We start from the raw sequence: 24,794 nt of genomic DNA, 5'->3' as shown, positions 1-24,794 counted from the left end.
CAGTCCCTGGCGGAGCGGGTATCATGGCGTCGTACGTGGACATCCTGAAGAGCGAGTTCCCGGAGATCGACACGGAGCTCTTCGACTACATCACAGGTACCGACCCGCTCCCCGGCGCCTCCACGGCCGGCCCAGGGGCGCCCGGGCCCGGCCAGGGGGCTGTCAGTGTCCCGCGGGGGGTTTACGAAGCGGGAAGAGCCGGAGCAGGAGGAGCGGCGGCTAACGAGCTAATGCTAACATAGCGGATACCGGCTCTGCGCGCGGCGTGGCCCGGGTTTAGAGCCGAGAACCGGGGTTAAAGCCAGAGCTGAGTCGGTGTGTGAGGTGGTGCGCGTGTCAGGACCGGGATTCAGGAGCACTGGCTTTAAACAGCACCTGAATTAACCTGAGCTATGGTGGGAAAGTGGGTGAAATGTTTCCAAAATGCGCCGCAAGTGTGATTCATGGGTCTGTAATGCTGTGACACGCTTTAAACTGTGAGGTTTCTACACTTAAAATGACAAATAATGATGTGTCAGAGACGGTAAAGCCCTCAGAGACAGATGGCCCGAGCATGGTGGGAATGTTTAGTCTAAAATAACTAAAATCGTGAAGTTGCTAAGTTTCTTCATTCATTTTTTGCACGTGATTTAACCTCTTAACTCCCACCTGAACCGAGAGGATCTTTTTCATCACGTCATCAGATGTTTTTCCATCATTTTTTGTTGGGTATTAAACTCATTTTTGTAATTTTTTGCCATTTTTTTGTCATTTTTTGTCACATTTTTATCTTTTTTTTTCACATTTTATCTTTTTTTTGTCAAATTTTTTGTCTTTTTTTTCACATTTTATCATTTTTTGGTCATTTTTTTGTCACATTTTTTGTCAATTTTTTGTGTCATTTTTTTAATCACATTTTTGTCATTTTTTAATCACATTTTTCTCATTTTTTTGTCACATTTTTTGTCATTTTTGTGTCATTTTTTGGTCATTTTTTGGTCACATTTTTGTCATTTTTTGTCACATTTTAATCACATTTTTCTCATTTTTTTGTCACATTTTTTGTCATTTTTTTGTCACGTTTTGGTCATTTTTTGGTCACATTTTTGTAATTTTTTTGTCAAATTTTGTCACATTTTTGTATTTGTTTCGTCCATTTTTTGTCAATTTCTTGTGACATTTTTGCCACTTTTCCATCCTTGTTTTCGTCTCAGTTTTGTTGCTATTTTCACACCTTTTTTCCAGAAGCTTTTGGATTGGGGTAAAGCCAAACTGGAGAAAATGTGCTCGGTTCAGGTGGGAGTTAAGGGGTTAAAGGCCCGTTGGCTTTTAGGAAGAGGAATAGAACCTCTTATCCCCCGCCTGAACCGAGCACTTTTCCTCCAGTTTGGCTTTACCCAAATCTAAAAGCATCTTAGAAAAAAAGTGTCAAAATAGAGACAAAAAACAATGGAAAAAAATCTCAAAATGTGACGACAATATGAGGAAAAAGCTCCATTTAGAAGAGTCTTGTAGGTCTGAGCCGAAGAGGTGTTACTCTCTCCACTCGTTGATTTGGGTAAAGCCGAGCTGGAGGATAAACGAGCATCAGAACGAGGAATTAGATGTTTGTGAATGGATAATGATCAGGGAAACATTTGGACGTTTCTTTCCTAAACTGCTCTGACTCATTATCACGCGAGTTTCTAAAACGGCATCAGCTTTCCTCTTGGAGTCCAGGAGAGAGACGTGCAGCAAAGTGTCAGGGCCAGGCCACGAACCTGTGGCTGGAGGAGCTGCGTCACACACTGGGCTCTGTGCCGTCTGCTCAGAGGAAGAAGGTCCTACAGCAGAGATTGTGTTTACATACAACCTCTATGTGTACAGAGATTGTGTTTACACGTCTATGTACACAATCAGAGATGTGCAAATGTGCTCTTGTTTTATTTGCTCAATCCAAATACAGTATAAATAATAATATATATTATATATGTCCCCTCATGCCTGTTAGCAATATTTAATGTGTAAATCCAAGTATGTTCCTGTTCACTCCCGCCTGAATGGATCCCATTTTCTCCAGTTTGGCTTTACCCTAATCTAAAAGATTCTTGGGGAAAAACCACCAAAACAACCACAGAAAATGAAAAGAAAACAAGGATGTAAACGCAACAAAAATGCAACAAAAACTGTGACAAAAATGAAAATGATTTATATCATTAATATTGTCTATATCATGTATATTCTGCAAAAACGGCAAATGTAAATAACTGTATACACGACAAACAAAACGCTCCCCCCCTCGTTATATATTTTATGTATTTTTTTTTTTATTTTTTTTTCTCATTTTTGTATGTCTGTTTGTCTTTTTTACATTTGTGTGTATGTTTTTGTATATTAGTTACGGTATATGGTTTATATTTCTTTTGGAATTTTTGAGTGAGCTTGGCTAACACCCTCCTGTCCCTCACCTCACCTCCAGGGGGCAGCCCAGGACGGAGCTGGCCCTACTATACATAGTTCATTATAATTTTACTCAAGTAGAAGTCAAAAGTACTGAAGTACTGTATTACTTTATTTTTTTAAAATAAAGTAATACAAAAAAAAGAAAAAAAAACATACAAAAGGTGACACAACACAGCAACAATTCGAGGAAAAAGATCAGTTTCGTGGGTCTTAGCTTTCAAATGAGGTGTTACACAGGCCTATATAACGGCCAAAGAGGACAGAATGCATTTGGTTTAGGCGGGTGGTAAGAGGTTAAGTGGGAACAGCCTGTGATTCTGTCCTAGTTAGCTTTAGCTTTAGCCTTAGCCTGCAATCGGCATATTAGCCACATTTTCTCTTTCCTGTTACTGTTATGAGGAAGAAAATCCAATCAATAAATAAATAAAGAATAAAATGGCCCTAATACATTCATGTGCACCTAAACATATTTTCCTGCAGGCGTGTTGGAGAACTGCGGCTCGGACTTCGAGGATGGGGAGGAGGTGTTCGAGGCGGTGGGAGGAGTTCTGCAGGAGGTGTCGGCCGACGTGAAGAACGAGGACGACGTCCGAGACATCTGTCTGCAGATGTTCAACTCGCTCAAAATGTGAGTGACTTAGAGATGCTCCCCCGCCCTTAGTGCCCCCCGCCCTGTCAGCCTTTTGTGACGGCCGTGTTTATTTGGAGCTGCACCAAAAAAGATTTCAAAAAAGAGAAACGGTGGCAGAGACGGGAGCTGCTGCTACAGTGTGAGTTTAGCTACAGATTACAGTAAGATTTACACTGAAAGCCCTTTGGCACAACTACATGTAACAGTGTAGGCAAAACTGTTAGCATTAGCTTTAGCATCTGTTTCACATCAGTCACTGAAGTGGCTCTAATATTGTAAGCCCTGAGTTTATCCTTACACTGATTTTGGTTCCTCTTGTTTTATGCAGAACTCAGACCTGTTACATTTGTCCTTTTCGATTCTAAACTGTGGAACTCACTGATAAATATTGAACATGAACATAAGGAAAATCCAAACATCCATGGGAAAATTAATTAAAGAGGGGGTATTCTGCTTTTTTCAGCCCCATAGCACCAGTCTATATCTCACTACAATGATGACAAACCTTCTGCTGGTCTGTAAATGCAGTAAATTAGAATAACTGCCTTGTATAAAATGTCTCTCTCAAAATGGCTGTAGTGAATGTCTTGAAATAGGCCTCTGTCTCTTTAAGAACCTCTGAGCCTTTAGACACGCCCCCTCCACACGCTGTCTGTGGCATCAGTGGGGAGGGGGTTCTGCTGAGGAGCAGTGGTTGGTTACTCGGCTGGTGACCAAAGCTCGGAGGCGTCTCCAGGAGGTGGGGGCGTTCCTAGGAGGACTCAGGCAAACCTATCCCTAAAATGGCCGCCATCAGAGTTTTTACAGATTACTCAGAAATACGTGAATGTGCCAAGGCAACACTTCAGCCATGTTTTTAATGAGGGAATGACAGAATAACATGATGGAAAGCTGGGAAAAGTCCATTTTGCATAATACCCCCCTTTAACAGCATTTCATAAAGTAAAATACAAAGGCACGTCAGAAATATTGCAGCTGCTTTTAGAAAAGTGCACATGAGCGACTCCTCGTCTCGTTTGCGCCACAGGCATCATGGACGCCGCTCTGTGGAATATTTAATCACTTGAATTTACTTGTTTCTTCAGGAACAACTGTCACGGCGCCCGGAAGCAGGTTCTGTTGGACGCTCCGGTTCAGCTCTCGCAGATCAGCGCTCACGCCCGTAAGACTCACGGCTTCACTCACCACTTCACTCTCTGTTCAAGGTTCTGATGCAAAAAAAAAATATCGCCGTTAATCTATTCTCAAAGCTAGGTTGGGAGCTGGGTCTATTCTCTGCTATGATGACTTTCACCGAGATATTTTATGGTCAGCTCACATTACACGACTTTTATGCCCAACGCACAGGAGAAACGTGAGTGAATATAGCGTCTCCAAAGCGACGCACAGAAGCAGCGGCCAATGATAGAGTGAAAAACACGGCAGCCCCTCCCTCTTTCAAAACCGCGACTTAAACAACTCATTTCATGTCCACAGCCCCCACACGAAACAGCGCAACTTTATCACCAAAAGTTCACGAGAGCCTTTTTTCGCGGCACTTACTGAGTTTGGAGACGAACTTTCCAGCTCCTTTTCTCCGAGTCCGTTAGCTTCTCTTTCTCCGCTCCCCGGTGTCTCTTCCGCCTCATGTCTGTTTCCTTTTCTGATCAAATCCAAAGAAATACGTCCCGCATCTTCGTGTTGTCGACGTTTATCTCCATTTTGACAGAACTATCGCCAGGTTTAAGCTAGGGCTGTGCAATTAATCGAAATTCGATTGCGATTTCGATTACAACAGTAAACGATTACAAAATTAGCATAATCACAGAAAATCGATAATATTTTTTTTCTTTTCTTTTATTTTTTTTCCTATTTTTGTTTTTGTTTTTAATTTTTGGATTTTTGTCATTTTTTTGATGGATTTTTGTCATTTTTTTAATGGATTTTTGTCATTTTTTTGATGGATTTTTGTCATTTTTTTGATGGATTTTTGTCATTTTTTTGATGGATTTTTGTCATTTTTTTGATGGATTTTTGTCATTTTTTTGATGGATTTTTGTCATTTTTTTGATGGATTTTGTCATTTTTTGATGGATTTTTGTCATTTTTTTGATGGATTTTTGTCATTTTTTTGATGGATTTTTTTAAAGGCAACAAATAATCGTTTGAATAATCGTGATTTCAATTATGACAAAAATAATCGTGATTATTATTTTTTCAATAATCGAGCAGCCCTAGTTTAAGCTCGTAGTAGCAGCAGCATGAACTGTGTTGTTGTGACAGTGATCACGTGACACTGTTGACCAATCAGGAGACACTCACATGTTTCCCACGCTCACAAACAGAGGCCTATATTTTCTGATCTGGTAAGATGGCCCACATCACCCGTGAATAAATACTTGGGGACTCCTGCCACAACTGTCCCATGTTCTTTAGCAGGTCATAGTTGCAGAAGAGGAGACACAAAGCTACTGACTGTACACAGTTCATCAGGACCTCTAATGTCGGCCTACAGCTCAAAATTCATGTTTAACTGAATAAACAGTTAGTAAACACAAGTGCATCTTCTTGAACATGAATTATTTTCATCACCAATTATCATAGAACGTTCTCAAGCAGTTTGTGATGCACTTTGGAAACAGGAGATGAGCCCCTGACTTGAGAGACTCGTTCTCAAAGACTTACTTTTAGTCATTATTTGGGCAGCACACATATTCTGAATGGCTTTCGCAGAATTCAAGCGAGCCATTTTAATCTACATTAATCTAGATTTTTAAAAAATGAATCTATGCCCACCTCTAATGGTTATTTATTATATCGATCATGGCAGTGTTGGTGTATCGTAATGTTTCGTACCTTTGTTGTTCCAGATACGGAGGTCAATGACGTGCAGGGCATCTGGATGATGAAGCGGCCCCAGAACACGGTCAGTGTCGCGGGCTCTCGCTCGTCCAGCTCGTGTCCCGTCTGACCCTTTAACCTTTCAACTCCCACCTGAACATGTTTTCTTCTGTTCTCCAAATTCTCCAAATCTAAAAACTTCTCCAAACCAGCGACAAAAAATGTGGATGAAAACGCGACAAAAAAAAACGCTTGAAAGTGACCCAAAAAAAGCGACAAAAATGACAAACTAAACAAAAAGGTGACAAAAACCCAGCAAAAAAGACAAAAATCCAGCAAAAAAGACAAAAATCCAGCAAAAAAGACAAAAATCCAGCAAAAAAGACAAAAATCCAGCAAAAAAAAGTGACAAAAACCCAGCAAAAAAGACAAAAATCCAGCAAAAAAGACAAAAATCCAGCAAAAAAAAGTGACAAAAATCCAGCAAAAAAAGACAAAAATCCAGCAAAAAAAAAGACAAAAATCCAGCAAAAAAGGTGACAAAAATCCAGCAAAAAAGTGACAAAAATCCAGCAAAAAAGTGACAAAAATCCAGCAAAAAAGTGACAAAAATCCAGAAAAAAAGTGACAAAAATCCAGCAAAAAAAGACAAAAATCCAGCAAAAAATGACAAAAATCCAGCAAAAAAAAAGACAAAAATCCAGCAAAAAAAATGACAAAAATCCAGCAAAAAAGTGACAAAAATCCAGAAAAAAAGTGACAAAAATCCAGCAAAAAAAGACAAAAATCCAGCAAAAAAAATGACAAAAATCCAGCAAAAAAAATGACAAAAATCCAGCAAAAAAGTGACAAAAATCCAGCAAAAAAATGACAAAAATCCAGCAAAAAAAATGACAAAAATCCAGCAAAAAAAATGACAAAAATCCACCAAAAAAAAGACAGAAATCCAGCAACAAAAAGACAAAAATCAAGGAAAAAAAAGACAAAAATCCAGCAAAAAAAAGACAAATCCAGCAAAAAAGTGACAAAAATCCAGCAAAAAAGTCAAAAATCCAGCAAAAAAGTGACAAAAATCCAGCAAAAAAGATAAAAATCAAGCTAATAAGATAAAAATCCAGCAAAAAAAAGACAAAAATCCAGAAAAAAGACAAAAATCCAGCAAAAAAAAGTGACAAAAATCCAGCAAAAAGACAAAAATCCAGCAAAAAAGGTGACAAAAATCCAGCAAAAAAAGTGACAAAAATCCAGCAAAAAAGTGACAAAAATCCAGCAAAAAAGTGACAAAAATCCAGAAAAAAAGTGACAAAAATCCAGCAAAAAAAGACAAAAATCCAGCAAAAAATGACAAAAATCCAGCAAAAAAAAAGACAAAAATCCAGCAAAAAAAAAGACAAAAATCCAGCAAAAAAGTGACAAAAATCCAGAAAAAAAGTGACAAAAATCCAGCAAAAAAAGACAAAAATCCAGCAAAAAAAATGACAAAAATCCAGCAAAAAAAATGACAAAAATCCAGAAAAAAAGTGACAAAAATCCAGAAAAAAAGTGACAAAAATCCAGCAAAAAAAGACAAAAATCCAGCAAAAAATGACAAAAATCCAGCAAAAAAAAGACAAAAATCCAGCAAAAAAAATGACAAAAATCCAGCAAAAAAGTGACAAAAATCCAGAAAAAAAGTGACAAAAATCCAGCAAAAAAAATGACAAAAATCCAGCAAAAAAAATGACAAAAATCCAGCAAAAAAAATGACAAAAATCCACCAAAAAAAAGACAGAAATCCAGCAACAAAAAGACAAAAATCAAGGAAAAAAAAGACAAAAATCCAGCAAAAAAAAGACAAATCCAGCAAAAAAGTGACAAAAATCCAGCCAAAAAAGTCAAAAATCCAGAAAAACAAAAATCCAGAAAGAAAAGACAAAAATCCAGCAAAAAAAGTCAAAAATCCAGTAAAAAAAGTCAAAAATCCAGCAAAAAATAAAAATAAAATCCAGCAAAAAATAAAAAAAAAATCCACAAAAAAATGACAAAAAAAGACAAAAAAAATGTCAAATGACAAACAAATGACAAAAATCCAGCAAAAAAAGTGACAAAAATCCAGCAAAAAAAGACAAAATTCCAGGAAAAAAAGACACTAATCCAGCAAAAAAGTAATAAAAAAGTGACAAAAACACATTGAAAGTGATGGAGAGAATGCATTTGGTTTTGGCGGGTGGTAAGAGGTTAACCCTGTGTGTGTTTGTGCTCAGACGGTCGACGCTAAGAAGCTGGAGAAGGCGGAGGCGAAACTCAAGGCCAAGCACGAGCGGCGGAACGAGAAGGACTCGCAGAAATCCACCGCTCCCGTGTACGAGACACACATTATGCTTTTCTAGTTTCTAGTTGGATAATGATCGTGCTCGGCCTCGACACTTCCTGTAAAACCCTAAAACCTGCTGAGCCTCTCCCTGTCGTCCCCACAGTGTCCTGGAGGAGGCGTCGGCGAGTCAGTCCAGCAGTAAGAAGGACAGCAGAGTGGACCTGAGCGGGAAGAACCGCAGCTACGACATCCGCATCGAGAACTTTGACGTGTCCTTCGGGGAGAGGTGAGAGTTCAGCACATGTGAAGTCACCGTGTCATTTAACAAACCTGAGCTCGTTATCGTTACACTGCGTTCCAAATTATTGTATATCATTTTCAAGTCTTTAACTGTTAGAGGATCATTTAGAGAGTTGTGTTAATTTTGACAATATATTTTAATTTAGTTTTAGTCTTAGTCTTTTGACGAAAATGTAATTCGATTTTAGTCTAGTTTTAGTCGACTAAAATTGCAAGTAAATTTAGTCGACTAAAATTAAGCCACATTTAGTCGACTTATATTGATAATTCATTATAATCATATTTAATGTTGTTCCTCTGCTTCATGGAGCTGCTCCACATGAACAAAGCTCAGAGCTGATCCTTTGGCAGAGAATTTACATGATCTGAGGCTCTTTCAGACGCTCAATACAAGTTTGGATGATTTTAGTCTCTCCTTTTCATTTTTATTTAGTCTTATTTTAGTCGTCAAAAATATCACTTTGACTAAAATTATGACTAAATATGTTAGTCGACGAAATTAACACTGTTAGAGAGAGCTGCTGTTTGGATGAAAACTGCCTCCCACCCTCATAGATGTTTGTTTGAGGCTCCAAAGGTTCTCAATAGGGCTGAGGTCAGGGGACGAGGGGGTCCACATCATGAGTTTCTCTCCTTTTATGCCCATAGCAGCCAGTGATGCAGAGGTTTTCTTTACAGCAGGACATCTTGTTTCGGGAAAACACGGCTCTTCTTTTTGTAGCATAGAAGAAAGTGGTCAGTCAGGGATCCTAAAGGGGCCGACCAGCTCTCTCCCCATGATTCTGACTCCGCCCCCTCCTTACTGACGTCACAGCCTCGTTGGGACATGGTGGCCATTCGCCAACCATCCACTACTCCATCCATCTGACCATCCAGGGCTACACAAATCTCTTATCAGTACGATGATTACGCTTCATCTTTCATGAAATATCGAAGGTTTTCAGGTTGGGGTCCTCAGAGTGCTGCTCCAGGGTTTATTCCTTACATGTGGTATGTTGTGGTCCTCAGAGTGCTGCTCCAGGGTTTATTCCTTACATGTGGTATGTTGTGGTCCTCAGAGTGCTGCTCCAGGGTTTATTCCTGACCTATGGTATGTTGTGGTCCTCAGAGTGCAGCTCCAGGGTCTATTCCTGACCTATGGTATGTTGTGGTCCTCAGAGTGCTGCTTCAGGGTTTATCTGTGACGTGTGGTATGTTGTGGTCCTCAGAGTGCAGGGTTTATTCCTGACGTGTGGTATGTTGTGGTCCTCAGAGTGCTGCTCCAGGGTTTATCTGTGATGTGTGGTATGTTGTGGTCCTCAGAGAGCTGCTCCAGGGTTTATCTGTGATGTGTGGTATGTTGTGGTCCTCAGAGTGCTGCTCCAGGGTTTATTCCTGACGTGTGGTATGTTGTGGTCCTCAGAGTGCTGCTCCAGGGTTTATTCCTGACGTGTGGTATGTTGTGGTCCTCAGAGTGCAGGGTTTATTCCTGACGTGTGGTATGTTGTGGTCCTCAGAGTGCTGCTCCAGGGTTTATCTATGACGTGTGGTATGTTGTGGTCCTCAGAGTGCAGGGTTTATCTGTGATATGTGGTATGTTGTGGCCCTCAGAGTGCAGGGTTTATTCCTGACGTGTGGTATGTTGTGGTCCTCAGAGTGCAGGGTTTATTCCTGACATGTGGTATGTTGTGGTCCTCAGAGTGCTGCTCCAGGGTTTATCTGTGATGTGTGGTATGTTGTGGTCCTAAGAGAGCAGGGTTTATTCCTGACGTGTGGTATGTTGTGGTCCTCAGAGTGCTGCTCCAGGGTTTATCTGTGACGTGTGGTATGTTGTGGTCCTCAGAGTGCTGCTCCAGGGTTTATTCCTGACATGTGGTATGTTGTGGTCCTCAGAGTGCAGGGTTTATTCCTGATGTGTGGTATGTTGTGGTCCTCAGAGTGCTGCTCCAGGGTTTTTTCCTGACGTGTGGTATGTTGTAGTCCTCAGAGTGCAGCTCCAGGGTTTATTCCTGACTTGTGGTATGTTGTGGTCCTCAGAGTGCAGGGTTTATTCCTGACGTGTGGTATGTTGTGGCCCTCAGAGTGCTGCTCCAGGGTTTATTCCTGACTTGTGGTATGTTGTGGTCCTCAGAGTGCTGCTCCAGGGCGCAGACCTCTCGCTGGCGTTCGGCCGCAGGTACGGCCTGATCGGCAGGAACGGCCTGGGGAAAACCACGCTGCTGAAGATGCTGTCGAGCCGCAGCCTCCGCGTCCCGGGACACATCACCATCCTCCACGTGGAGCAGGAGGTGGAGGGAGACGACACCCGCGCCTTAGACAGCGTCCTGCAGAGCGACACGGTCCGAGAGGGGCTCCTGACGGAGGAGAGGGCGCTCAATGCTCGCATCAACAACGGAACGTACGTTAAAGCACCTGGTTCTCACTGTGTCCTGGTTCTCACTGTGTCCTGGTTCTCACTGTGTCCTGGTTCTCACTGTGTCCTGGTTCTCACTGTGTCCTGGTTCTCACTGTGTCCTGGTTCTCACTGTGTCCTGGTTCTCACTGTGTCCTGGTTCTCACTTTCCTCGTTCTCACTGTCCTGGTTCTCACTGTGTCCTGGTTCTGTGTCCTGGTTCTCACTGTCCTGGTTCTCACTGTGTCCTGGTTCTCACTGTCCTGGTTCTCACTGTGTCCTGGTTCTCACTGTGTCCTGGTTCTCACTGTGTCCTGGTTCTCACTGTGTCCTGGTTCTCACTGTGTCCTGGTTCTCACTGTGTCCTGGTTCTCACTTTCCTCGTTCTCACTGTCCTGGTTCTCACTGTGTCCTGGTTCTCACTGTCCTGGTTCTCACTGTGTCCTGGTTCTCACTGTGTCCTGGTTCTCCTCAGCGCTGACGGGACGGAGAGCGTTCGTCTGTCGGAGATTTACGCCAAACTGGAGGAGATCGAGGCCGACAAGGCTCCGGCTCGGTGAGAGGAACATCCATCATGTTAATCATCTTTATTATGTGTCTGAGTGTTTATGTTCATGTGTGTCCAGGGCGTCTGTGATCCTGGCGGGTCTCGGCTTCACTCCCAGAATGCAACAGCAGACCACAAAGTACGAGCCTCACTCTCCCTTTATCCACTCACAGCCTGACAAACATCAGAAATACATAAACATGTGCTGCAAAGGAGATGTTCCAAAAAAAACATCTCTAAAAAAAACATCTCCAAAAAAACATCTCCAAAAAACATCTTCAAAAAAACATCTTCAAAAAAACATCTCCAAAAAAACATCCTTCAAAAAAACATCTCCAAAAAACATCTCCAAAAAACATCTCTAAAAAAAACATCCTTCAAAAAAACATCCTTCAAAAAAACATCTTCAAAAAAAACATCTCCAAAAAAACATCTCCAAAAAAACATCCTTCAAAAAAACATCTCCAAAAAACATCTCCAAAAAACATCTTCAAAAAAACATTTTTTTTTGGAGATGTTTTTTTTTTAGATGTTTTTTTTTAATGTTTTTTGAGGATGTTTTTTTGGAGATGTTTTTTTGGAGATGTTTTTTGAGGATGTTTTTTTGGAGATGTTTTTTTGGAGATGTTTTTTTGGAGATGTTTTTTTGGAGATGTTTTTTGGAGATGTTTTTTTGAAGATGTTTTTTTGAGGATGTTTTTTTGGAGATGTTTTTTGAGGATATTTTTTGAGGATGTTTTTTGAAGATGTTTTGGAGATGTTTTTTTTGGAGATGTTTTTTGGAGATGTTTTTTGGAGATGTTTTTTGGAGATGTTTTTTGGAGATGTTTTTTTGGAGATGTTTTTTTGGAGATGTTTTTTGGAGATGTTTTTTGGAGATGTTTTTTGGAGATGTTTTTTGGAGATGTTTTTTTGGAGATGTTTTTTGGAGATGTTTTTTGGAGATGTTTTTTTGGAGATGTTTTTTGGAGATGTTTTTTGAGGATGTTTTTTGGAGATGTTTTTTTGAGATGTTTTTTTGAGATGTTTTTTTGAGGATGTTTTTTGGAGGATGTTTTTTGGAGATGTTTTTTGGAGATGTTTTTTGAAGAGGTTTTTTGGAGATGTTTTTTTTGAAGATGTTTTTTGAGGATGTTTTTTGAAGAGGTTTTTTGAGGATGTTTTTTGAGGATGTTTTTTGGAGATGTTTTTTTGGAGATGTTTTGTGCCGCCCTCGTTCTTGGAGATTTCCTTATGTTCCTGCCGTCTGTGAACACGCTAATCACGTGCTGTTTCTCCTCAGGGAGTTCTCCGGAGGCTGGAGGATGAGGTTAGCGTTGGCCAGAGCGCTCTTCGCTCGGTAAGTCTTTAATCATCCTAAACGTCGATCGTTCTTAAACATTTTCCTGAGTCAGACCTGAAGCTGCAACAGTCAGATGAATGAGATCAAACAAAGTAAAGCCTGTAGGAAGTGATCAGGGCTGAAGTTCTGTTGATGTGACTTTGTTCTGACTCTGTTCTTCTGTCCAGGCCGGACCTGCTGCTCCTCGACGGTGAGTCTATATTTACATGCGTTTCTGCTTTTGCTTCTGGTGCAGATGTTTGACTCTGTGTTTCCTCCAGAGCCGACCAACATGCTGGACGTCAGAGCCATCCTGTGGCTGGAAAACTACCTTCAGGTCAGAGTCCTCTCACGTTACAGACGAGACTTTAGTCAGGGTTTAACATTATTAGATCCCATTTAAGACCTTAACCTCTTAACTCCCACCTGAACATGTTTTCTCCTGTTCTCCAAATTCTCCAAATATAAGAGCTTCTTCAAAATAGCGACAAAAAACGAGAAGAAAATGAGGATGTAAATTGACAAAAATGGCAAAATTCCAGCAAGAAAGTGACAAAATCCAGCAAAAAAATTGGAAAAATTCTGCAAAAAATGACAAAAATCCCCCAAAAAAAGACAAAAATCCAACAAAAAATGACAAAAATCCAGCAAAAAAAAGACAAAAAAAACCAACAAAAAAATGACAAAAATCCAGTTAAAAAAGACAAAAATCCGGCAAAAAAATGACAAAAATCCAGTTAAAAAAGACAAAAATCCGGCAAAAAAAATGACAAAAATCCAGTAAAAAAAGGCAAAAATCAGGCAAAAAAGAAAGAAAAAAATCCGGCAAAATATGACAAAAATCAAACAAAAAATGACAAAAATCCAGCAAAAAAAAGACAAAAAACCAACAAAAAAATGACAAAAATCCAGTTAAAAAGGGCAAAAATCAGGCAAAAAAAAGACAAAAATCCGGCAAAAAAAAGACAAAAATCCAGTTAAAAAAGGCAAAAATCAGGCAAAAAAAAAGACAAAAATCAGGCAAAAAATGACAAAAATCCAGTTAAAAAAAGGCACACAATTCCAGCAAAAAAGTGACACAATTCCAGCAAAAAAGTGACAAAAATCCGCCAAAAAAATTACAAAAATCCAGTTAAAGAAAGGCACACAAAAAAAGACACAAATCCAGCAAAAAAGTGACAAGAATGCATCAAAAGTGCCATAAAAAAGTGACAAAGACAGATCAGGGAATTAAAAAGTGACGACAATGGCAAAGAGGAGAGAATGCATTTGGTTTTGGCGGGTGGTAAGAGGTTAAAGCAGTACTAAGTAACTCCTGCCCCTAGAGGCCATAAGCGCCACTGCAGCTGTCGTACATGTTTTTTACTCATTATTGTCCGTGAGAGTAAATCCTACACTGACAGAAAAGACAAAGGGATAATGTTCATCCAGTTACACAATGGAGACTTGGCTGTAAATACTGTTCAAGCTGAGCTAGCCCACAGTTAGCTTTGCCCGTTAGCCTGTTAGCTTCTTCTCTGTGATTCCACCCGGAGTGAGTGTCCATAAAAGCGCTATATAAAACCGATTTATTATTATTAATGTTCATGATTATGATCCTTTCCTTCCTTAAGTAAATCCTTTGGTAAATGTCTCTCCTTCAGACCTGGGCGTCCACGATCCTCGTCGTGTCTCACGACCGGAACTTCCTGAACGCCGTCGTCACCGACATCATCCACCTGCACACGCAGCGGCTGGACGGTTACCGCGGCGACTACGAGAACTTCATCAAAACCAAAGAGGATCGACTGAAGAACCAGCATCGCGAGTACGAAGCACAGCTGCAGTACAGGCAACATATACAGGTACTACAACTCCCACAATGCACCAGTACAGGCAACATATACAGGTACTACAGCCCCCACAATGCACCGGTACAGGCAACATATACAGGTACTACAACCCCCACAATGCACCAGTACAGGCAACATATACAGGTACTACAGCCCCCACAATGCACCAGTACAGGCCACATATACAGGTACTACAGCCCCCACAATGCACCGGTACAGGCAACATATACAGGTACTACAGCCCCCACAATGCACCAGTACAGGCCACATATACAGGTACTACAGCCCCCACAATGCACCAGTACAGGCCACATATACAGGTACTACAACTCCCACAATGCACCGGTAAAGGCAACATATACAGGTACTACAGCCCCCACAATGCACCAGTACAACATATACAGGTACTACAACTCCCACAATGCACCAGTACAGGCAACATATACAGGTACTACAGCCCCCACAATGCACCAGTACAACATATACAGGTACTACAACTCCCACAATGCACCAGTACAGGCAACGTATACAGGTACTACAGCCCCCACAATGCACCAGTACAGGCAACATATACAGGTACTACAACTCCCACAATGCACCAGTACAACATATACAGGTACTACAACTCCCACAATGCACCAGTACAGGCAACATATACAGGTACTACAGCTCCCACAATGCACCAGTACAGGCAACATATACAGGTACTACAACTCCCACAATGCACCAGTACAGGCAACATATACAGGTACTACAACTCCCACAATGCACCAGTACAGGCAACGTATACAGGTACTACAACTCCCACAATGCACCAGTACAGGCAACGTATACAGGTACTACAGCCCCCACAATGCACCAGTACAGGCAACATATACAGGTACTACAACTCCCACAATGCACCAGTACAACATATACAGGTACTACAACTCCCACAATGCACCAGTACAGGCAACATATACAGGTACTACAGCCCCCACAATGCACCAGTACAGGCAACATATACAGGTACTACAGCTCCCGCAATGCACCAGTACAGGCAACATATACAGGTACTACAACTCCCACAATGCACCAGTACAGGCAACATATACAGGTACTACAACTCCCACAATGCACCAGTACAGGCAACGTATACAGGTACTACAACTCCCACAATGCACCAGTACAGGCAACGTATACAGGTACTACAACTCCCACAATGCACCAGTACAGGCAACATATACAGGTACTACAGCCCCCACAATGCACCGGTACAGGCAACATATACAGGTACTACAGCCCCCACAATGCACCAGTACAGGCCACATATACAGGTACTACAGCCCCCACAATGCACCAGTACAGGCCACATATACAGGTACTACAACTCCCACAATGCACCGGTAAAGGCAACATATACAGGTACTACAGCCCCCACAATGCACCAGTACAACATATACAGGTACTACAACTCCCACAATGCACCAGTACAGGCAACATATACAGGTACTACAGCCCCCACAATGCACCAGTACAACATATACAGGTACTACAACTCCCACAATGCACCAGTACAGGCAACGTATACAGGTACTACAGCCCCCACAATGCACCAGTACAGGCAACATATACAGGTACTACAACTCCCACAATGCACCAGTACAACATATACAGGTACTACAACTCCCACAATGCACCAGTACAGGCAACATATACAGGTACTACAGCTCCCACAATGCACCAGTACAGGCAACATATACAGGTACTACAACTCCCACAATGCACCAGTACAGGCAACATATACAGGTACTACAACTCCCACAATGCACCAGTACAGGCAACGTATACAGGTACTACAACTCCCACAATGCACCAGTACAGGCAACGTATACAGGTACTACAGCTCCCGCAATGCACCAGTACAGGCAACATATACAGGTACTACAACTCCCACAATGCACCAGTACAGGCAACATATACAGGTACTACAACTCCCACAATGCACCAGTACAACATATACAGGTACTACAACTCCCACAATGCACCAGTACAGGCAACATATACAGGTACTACAGCCCCCACAATGCACCAGTACAGGCAACATATACAGGTACTACAGCTCCCGCAATGCACCAGTACAGGCAACATATACAGGTACTACAACTCCCACAATGCACCAGTACAGGCAACATATACAGGTACTACAACTCCCACAATGCACCAGTACAGGCAACGTATACAGGTACTACAACTCCCACAATGCACCAGTACAGGCAACGTATACAGGTACTACAACTCCCACAATGCACCAGTACAGGCAACATATACAGGTACCACAACTCCCACAATGCACCAGTACAGGCAACGTATACAGGTACTACAACTCCCACAATGCACCAGTACAGGCAACGTATACAGGTACTACAGCCCCCACAATGCACCAGTACAGGCAACATATACAGGTACTACAGCCCCACAATGCACCGGTACAGGCCACATATACAGGTACTACAACTCCCACAATGCACCAGTACAGGCAACATATACAGGTACTACAACTCCCACAATGCACCAGTACAGGCAATGTATACAGGTACTACAACTCCCACAATGCACCAGTACAGGCAACGTATACAGCTACTACAGCCCCCACAATGCACCAGTACAGGCAACATATACAGGTACTACAGCCCCACAATGCACCGGTACAGGCAACATATACAGGTACTACAACTCCCACAATGCACCAGTACAGGCAACATATACAGGTACTACAGCCCCCACAATGCACCGGTACAGGCAACATATACAGGTACTACAACTCCCACAATGCACCAGTACAGGCAACATATACAGGTACTACAGCCCCCACAATGCACCGGTACAGGCAACATATACAGGTACTACAACTCCCACAATGCACCAGTACAGGCAACATATACAGGTACTACAACTCCCACAATGCACCAGTACAGGCAACATATACAGGTACTACAGCTCCCACAATGCACCGGTACAGGCAACATATACAGGTACTACAACTCCCACAATGCACCAGTACAGGCAACATATACAGGTACTACAACCCCCACAATGCACCAGTACAACATATACAGGTACTACAACTCCCACAATGCACCAGTACAGGCCACATATACAGGTACTACAGCCCCCACAATGCACCAGTACAGGCAACATATACAGGTACTACAACTCCCACAATGCACCAGTACAGGCAACATATACAGGTACTACAACTCCCACAATGCACCAGTACAGGCAACATATACAGGTACTACAGCTCCCACAATGCACCAGTACAGGCAACATATACAGGTACTACAGCTCCCACAATGCACCAGTACAGGCAACATATACAGGTACTACAGTTCCCACAATGCACCAGTACAGGCAACATATACAGGTACTACAGCTCCCACAATGCACCAGTACAGGCAACATATACAGGTACTACAGCCCCCACAATGCACCAGTACAGGCCACATATACAGGTACTACAGCCCCCACAATGCACCAGTACAGGCCACATATACAGGTACTACAACTCCCACAATGCACCAGTACAGGCAACATATACAGGTACTACAACTCCCACAATGCACCAGTACAGGCAACATATACAGGTACTACAGCCCCCACAATGCACCAGTACAGGCCACATATACAGGTACTACAGCCCCCACAATGCACCAGTACAGGCAACATATACAGGTACTACAGCCCCCACAATGCACCAGTACAGGCAACATATACAGGTACTACAGCCCCCACAATGCACCAGTACAGGCCACATATACAGGTACTACAACTCCCACAATGCACCAGTACAGGCCACATATACAGGTACTACAACTCCCACAATGCACCAGTACAGGCAACATATACAGGTACTACAGCTCCCACAATGCACCAGTACAGGCCACATATACAGGTACTACAACTCCCACAATGCACCAGTACAGGCATCATATACAGGTACTACAGTCCCCACAATGCACCAGTACAGGCAACATATACAGGTACTACAACTCCCACAATGCACCAGTACAGGCAACATATACAGGTACTACAACTCCCACAATGCACCAGTACAGGCCACATATACAGGTACTACAGCCCCCACAATGCACCAGTACAGGCAACATATACAGGTACTACAACTCCCACAATGCACCAGTACAGGCAACATATACAGGTACTACAGCTCCCACAATGCACCAGTACAGGCCACATATACAGGTACTACAGCTCCCACAATGCACCAGTACAGGCCACATATACAGGTACTACAGCTCCCACAATGCACCAGTACAGGCCAAATATACAGGTACTACAGCCCCCACAATGCACCAGTATAGGCAACATATACAGGTACTACAGCCCCTACAATGCACCAGTACAGGCAACATATACAGGTACTACAGCCCCCACAATGCACCGGTACAGGCCACATATACAGGTCCTACAGCCCCCACAATGCACCGGTACAGGCAACATATACAGGTACTACAGCCCCCACAATGCACCAGTACAGGCCACATATACAGGTACTACAGCCCCCACAATGCACCAGTACAGGCCACATATACAGGTACTACAACTCCCACAATGCACCAGTACAGGCAACATATACAGGTACTACAGCCCCCACAATGCACCAGTACAGGCAACATATACAGGTACTACAGCTCCCACAATGCACCGGTACAGGCAACATATACAGGTACTACAGCTCCCACAATGCACCAGTACAGGCCACATATACAGGTACTACAACCCCCACAATGCACCAGTACAGGCAACATATACAGGTACTACAGCTCCCACAATGCACCGGTACAGGCAACATATACAGGTACTACAGCCCCCACAATGCACCAGTACAGGCAACATATACAGGTACTACAGCCCCCACAATGCACCAGTACAACATATACAGGTACTACAACCCCCACAATGCACCAGTACAGGCAACATATACAGGTACTACAGCCCCCACAATGCACCGGTACAGGCAACATATACAGGTACTACAGCCCCCGCAATGCACCAGTACAGGCAACATATACAGGTACTACAACTCCCACAATGCACCAGTACAGGCAACATATACAGGTACTACAGCCCCCACAATGCACCAGTACAGGCCACATATACAGGTACTACAGCTCCCACAATGCACCAGTACAGGCAACATATACAGGTACTACAGCCCCCACAATGCACCAGTACAGGCCACATATACAGGTACTACAACTCCCACAATGCACCAGTACAGGCAACATATACAGGTACTACAGCTCCCACAATGCACCAGTACAGGCAACATATACAGGTACTACAACTCCCACAATGCACCAGTACAGGCAACATATACAGGTACTACAGCCCCCACAATGCACCAGTACAGGCCACATATACAGGTACTACAGCCCCCACAATGCACCAGTACAGGCATCATATACAGGTACTACAGCCCCCACAATGCACCAGTACAGGCAACATATACAGGTACTACAGCCCCCACAATGCACCAGTACAGGCCACATATACAGGTACTACAGCTCCCACAATGCACCAGTACAGGCAACATATACAGGTACTACAGCCCCCACAATGCACCAGTACAGGCCACATATACAGGTACTACAACTCCCACAATGCACCAGTACAGGCAACATATACAGGTACTACAGCTCCCACAATGCACCAGTACAGGCAACATATACAGGTACTACAACTCCCACAATGCACCAGTACAGGCAACATATACAGGTACTACAGCCCCCACAATGCACCAGTACAGGCCACATATACAGGTACTACAGCCCCCACAATGCACCAGTACAGGCATCATATACAGGTACTACAGCCCCCACAATGCACCAGTACAGGCAACATATACAGGTACTACAGCCCCCACAATGCACCGGTACAGGCAACATATACAGGTACTACAGCCCCCACAATGCACCGGTACAGGCAACATATACAGGTACTACAGCTCCCACAATGCACCAGTACAGGCAACATATACAGGTACTACAGCCCCCACAATGCACCAGTACAGGCCACATATACAGGTACTACAGCCCCACAATGCACCAGTACAGGCCACATATACAGGTACTACAGCCCCCACAATGCACCAGTACAGGCCACATATACAGGTACTACAGCCCCCACAATGCACCAGTACAGGCCACATATACACAAACACAGGAGCTCTTAATTGGACCCGTTGCCGTGTTTTTGTGCAGGTTTTCATCGACCGGTTCCGGTACAACGCCAACCGAGCGGCTCAGGTGCAGAGCAAACTGAAGCTCCTGGAGAAACTGTGAGTCCGCTTTACCCAAACGTAAAACCGAAGGAGCAGCCGACGTTTTCATTACGATTCCCAAACTATTTAAAAGCTTAATGAAAACAAAAGAAAGAAATGATAATGGGGGAAGAAATGGAGCGTCTCGTTGTTACTCACCTTCTTCTTCTTCTTCTTCTTCGTGTGTCCAGGCCGGAGCTGAAGCCCATCGAGAAGGAGGCGGAGGTGGTCCTGAGGTAACGGCGCCCCCTGTGCTCCATCGCTTGAATCGTTCCTGTTTTTTGACTCGTTTTTCTCGTTTTCCGCAGATTCCCCGATAGCTTTGAGAAACTGTCTCCGCCCATTCTGCAGCTGGACGAGGTGGAGTTCTACTACAGCGCCACCCACAGGCTGTTCTCGGGACTCAACCTGTCCGCCGACCTGGACTCGCGCATCTGCATCGTACGTAAAACATGCACAACAGGAGCTGCGGCACACGGTTCATTAAGAAATCTGTAAATGTTTTTAAGCTGTAAAAGGACCTGGAATGGGTTAAATTATTATGATTTGGGGGCCAAGACGTCTCGATCAAGCTTTGAGTGACCAGCGCAGTGTGACCAGGGTCAGGTGTCAGCCATGATTCATTCCATCATCTTTACATTGGGTTATTTACGCAAATATGCGGCGGATTTGAGCTTGTGATCCAGTGGACGGGCTACACATCACATCCTTACACATCCACATCACTTTATCACATTTTTTTATCAGATTTTGATCCATTTTTTTAATGAATTTTTTGTAAAAGAAAAAAGAAAAAAAATTATCACATTTTTGTCAATTTTTTATCACATTTTTGTCCAGTTTTTTGTCAATTTTTATCACTTTTCTATCACATTTTTGTCAAATATTTTTAACATTTTTGTAAAAAAAAAAATCACATTTTTGTAAAAAAAATCACATTTTTGTCAATTTTTTATCACTTTTTCATCACATTTTTGTACAAAATTTTTCACATTTTTGTCCATTTTTTATCACATTTTTGTCCATTTTTTATCACATTTTTGTCCATTTTTTATCACATTTTTGTCCATTTTTTATCACATTTTTGTCCATTTTTTATCACATTTTTGTCCCTGCCGCCGCCGCACCGATCCGTCCCTCACTGAGAACCTGAGATGCTTGAACTCCTCCAGGCAGAGACTCCACTGACCTGAAGACCAGACGTTCCTTAAATCAAATCTGCACCGACGTGACTTTAAAGTTCTGTCCTTCCGTCAGGTCGGGGAAAACGGCGCCGGCAAAACCACGGTGCTGAAGCTGCTGATGGGAGACCTGACCCCGGTGAACGGAGTCCGGCAGGCGCACAGGTCTGCTACTGCAATAATACTGCAATACTACTACGACAATACTACAATAATACTGCAATAATACTACAATAATACTGCAATACTTCTACAATACTACTGCAATAATACTACAATAATACTGCTGCTAATGTGGATGTTCGACCTTCCTCAGGAACCTGAAGATCGGATACTTCAGTCAGCATCACGTCGACCAGCTGGACCTGAACGTCTGCTCTGTGGAGCTGCTCGCCAACAAGTTCCCCGGTACGAACACTGCAAATACTACAAATACTACAAATACTTGTACTGAAATGCTCCTGCAGTGTCAGATCTGTGTCAGATACTGGAGAGACGTGTGATCCATATATGGTCATTTCCTTTGTGGGCGGCGGCTAAAGAGTCTCCAGTAAAGGCCGTGTGTTTGTTGTTCTCTGGGCAGGTCGGCCGGAGGAGGAATACCGCCACCAGCTGGGCAGATACGGTATTACAGGAGAGCTGGCCACCCGTCCTGTGGCCAGTCTGTCCGGAGGTCAGAAGAGCCGCGTGGCCTTCGCTCAGATGACCATGCCCAGGTAATCCTCACCCTCGAGGTTTAACCGGCGGTGTCCGGAGGCCGATATATCGACTCTGAGGGGTCGATATATCGACTACAAGGTTTTCCTGTTTAATGGGACTTTTCTCTGTCTTCAGCCCAAACCTCTACATCCTGGACGAGCCGACGAACCACCTGGACATGGAGAGCATCGAGGCGCTCGCCAAAGCGCTCAACGTCTTCAAGGTAACGGACGGGTTAAAGGTTTACAAGTCTTCATCTGGACTAAGTAACGTGTTTACCTTCATAAACCCTCCCGTGGTCCCTCTGGGGGTAATACAGGTGTTAAAGGGATGACTGGGGGTCTTTCATCTCCCCCTGGTGTCTCTGGACAGAAAGCCACAACTGCAACTTTACCTGCACCGACCCGGAGGCGCAATACACACTAAGAATACACACAAAGAAGAAGCTAACAGGCTAGCGGGCAAAGCTAACTGCGGGCTAGCTCCACTTAAACAGTACAGGGTGGTCCTGTAGTACTCTGTAGTACTTTTATATACTCTGTAGTACTACTACATACTCCCCAGTACAGTGGGGAAAAAAAGTATTTGGCCAAAATCCAATACAATATCTATGTGAAACTGACCAAATACTTTTTTCCCCACTGTATGTACTTGTATTTCAGGGCAGGTGGTCCTGTAGTACTTGTATGTACTCTGTAGTACTTATATATACTTGTATTACAGGGCGGGGTGGTCCTGGTCTCTCACGACGAGCGCCTGATCCGCCTCGTGTGTCGCTGTAGTGCTCTGTAGTGCTTGTATATGTGTGTATTTCAGGCCGGGATCGTTCTGTAGTACTCTGTAGTACTTGTATGTACTCTGTAGTACTTATACATACTTGTGTTTCAGGGCGGGTGGTCCTGGTCTCCCACGACGAGCGCCTGATCCGCCTCGTGTGTCGGGAGCTCTGGGTCTGCGTGGCCGGGATCGTTCTGTAGTTCTCTGTGGTGCTCTGTAGTACTTGTATGTACTCTGTAGTACTTATATATACTTACACATACTTGTATTTCAGGGCGGGGTGGTCCTGGTCTCTCACGACGAGCGCCTGATCCGCCTCGTGTGCCGGGAGCTCTGGGTCTGCGAGGCCGGGATCGTTCGCAGAATCGACGGCGGGTTCGACGAATACAAACACATCCTGCACGAACAGTTCCAGAAGGAGGGATATCTGTGACCGCGGCCAATCACGGCGCGGCAGGACACTCCACCGGCCAATCAGGCGGACTCACTCATACAAACATTCACGCGGGGCCGTCTGATTGGAGCGGCCGGCTGTCGATCGTCCCCGGGGCCGACGGGAGCAGAGTTTATACGGATTTACATCGACTTCATCGCCGCGGCAACGGGGTCACGGGGTCACGGGGTCACGAGGTCACCGCTTCTTTTTATTTTAACGTGAACTTTCCCTGGAAATAAATAAACGTCAGAGTTTCCTCAAAGTCTGTAAACATCGCTGTTTTTATTCGGAAGCGACCGATATATCGGGCCGATATCTGGGTCATTTATAAGATCGGCCGTCGCTGCGGGACGTGGCAGGAGAGGAATGTTCCGCAGTGTCGCTTTAAACCTCTGGTCCTGTGTCCGTGTGTGACGGCGCCACCTGCTGTTCACCTGCATAAACGAGCCGTGTTAGATTCATCTTTGTAACGGAGCGAAGTGAAGGAAGTTCTGACACAGAAACTACTCGAGTCCTCATGAATTCTACTCGAGTACTTGACTGGAGTAGAGTTACTGAGTTCCTGACGCCTCAGAGGCTCTGCGTGAGTGAACGGTTTTTAAAGATCTGTTATTTTTTATAAAACAAACAAGTCCTGTTTGTCTCGATTATAAACCAGGTCTCCTCCGTCTGATCAGCGTCATTAATAATAATTATCATAATTATCATCTGGAAAAAAGCTGTGAAAATAGCAACAAAACAGACGAAAACAATGATGGAAATGTGACAAAAAATGATGAAAAAATGATGAAAAAATGACCAAAAAAATGACAAAAAATTGACAAAAATGTGACAAAAAAAAGT

General features: G+C 43.4%; 1 protein-coding gene across 1 annotated transcript; it reads left to right on the top strand.

The window, feature by feature from the left end:
* On the top strand, positions 1–24,120 carry abcf3 (ATP-binding cassette, sub-family F (GCN20), member 3). Its single transcript, XM_079583339.1, has 21 exons — positions 1–96; positions 2,902–3,049; positions 4,138–4,214; positions 5,902–5,957; positions 8,116–8,213; positions 8,329–8,451; positions 10,576–10,842; positions 11,312–11,392; positions 11,463–11,522; positions 12,666–12,722; positions 12,893–12,915; positions 12,986–13,041; positions 14,348–14,548; positions 20,800–20,876; positions 21,050–21,094; positions 21,167–21,299; positions 22,116–22,204; positions 22,356–22,447; positions 22,623–22,755; positions 22,874–22,961; positions 23,790–24,120. The coding sequence occupies exons 1-21, from the start codon at positions 24–26 to the stop codon at positions 23,946–23,948; spliced, it is 2,136 nt and encodes a 711-aa protein (XP_079439465.1). The 5' UTR covers positions 1–23; the 3' UTR covers positions 23,949–24,120.
* The last annotated feature ends 674 nt before the right edge of the window (positions 24,121–24,794 follow it).

This window comes from Gobius niger, assembly GCF_951799975.1.
Source record: "Gobius niger genome assembly, contig: SCAFFOLD_104, whole genome shotgun sequence".
Classification (NCBI taxonomy): Eukaryota; Metazoa; Chordata; class Actinopteri; order Gobiiformes; family Gobiidae; genus Gobius; species Gobius niger.
This window is presented reverse-complemented; position numbering and strand designations above follow the sequence as displayed.

Coding starts and splice junctions, on each gene's coding strand:
- abcf3 (XM_079583339.1), top strand. CDS start 24: ATGGCGTCGTACGTGGACATCCTGAAGAGCGAGTTCCCGGAGATCGAC. Junction 14,549..20,799: donor AGTACAGGCAACATATACAG/GTACTACAACTC, acceptor GTTTTTGTGCAG/GTTTTCATCGACCGGTTCCG. Junction 22,962..23,789: donor AAGCGCTCAACGTCTTCAAG/GTAACGGACGGG, acceptor CTTGTATTTCAG/GGCGGGGTGGTCCTGGTCTC.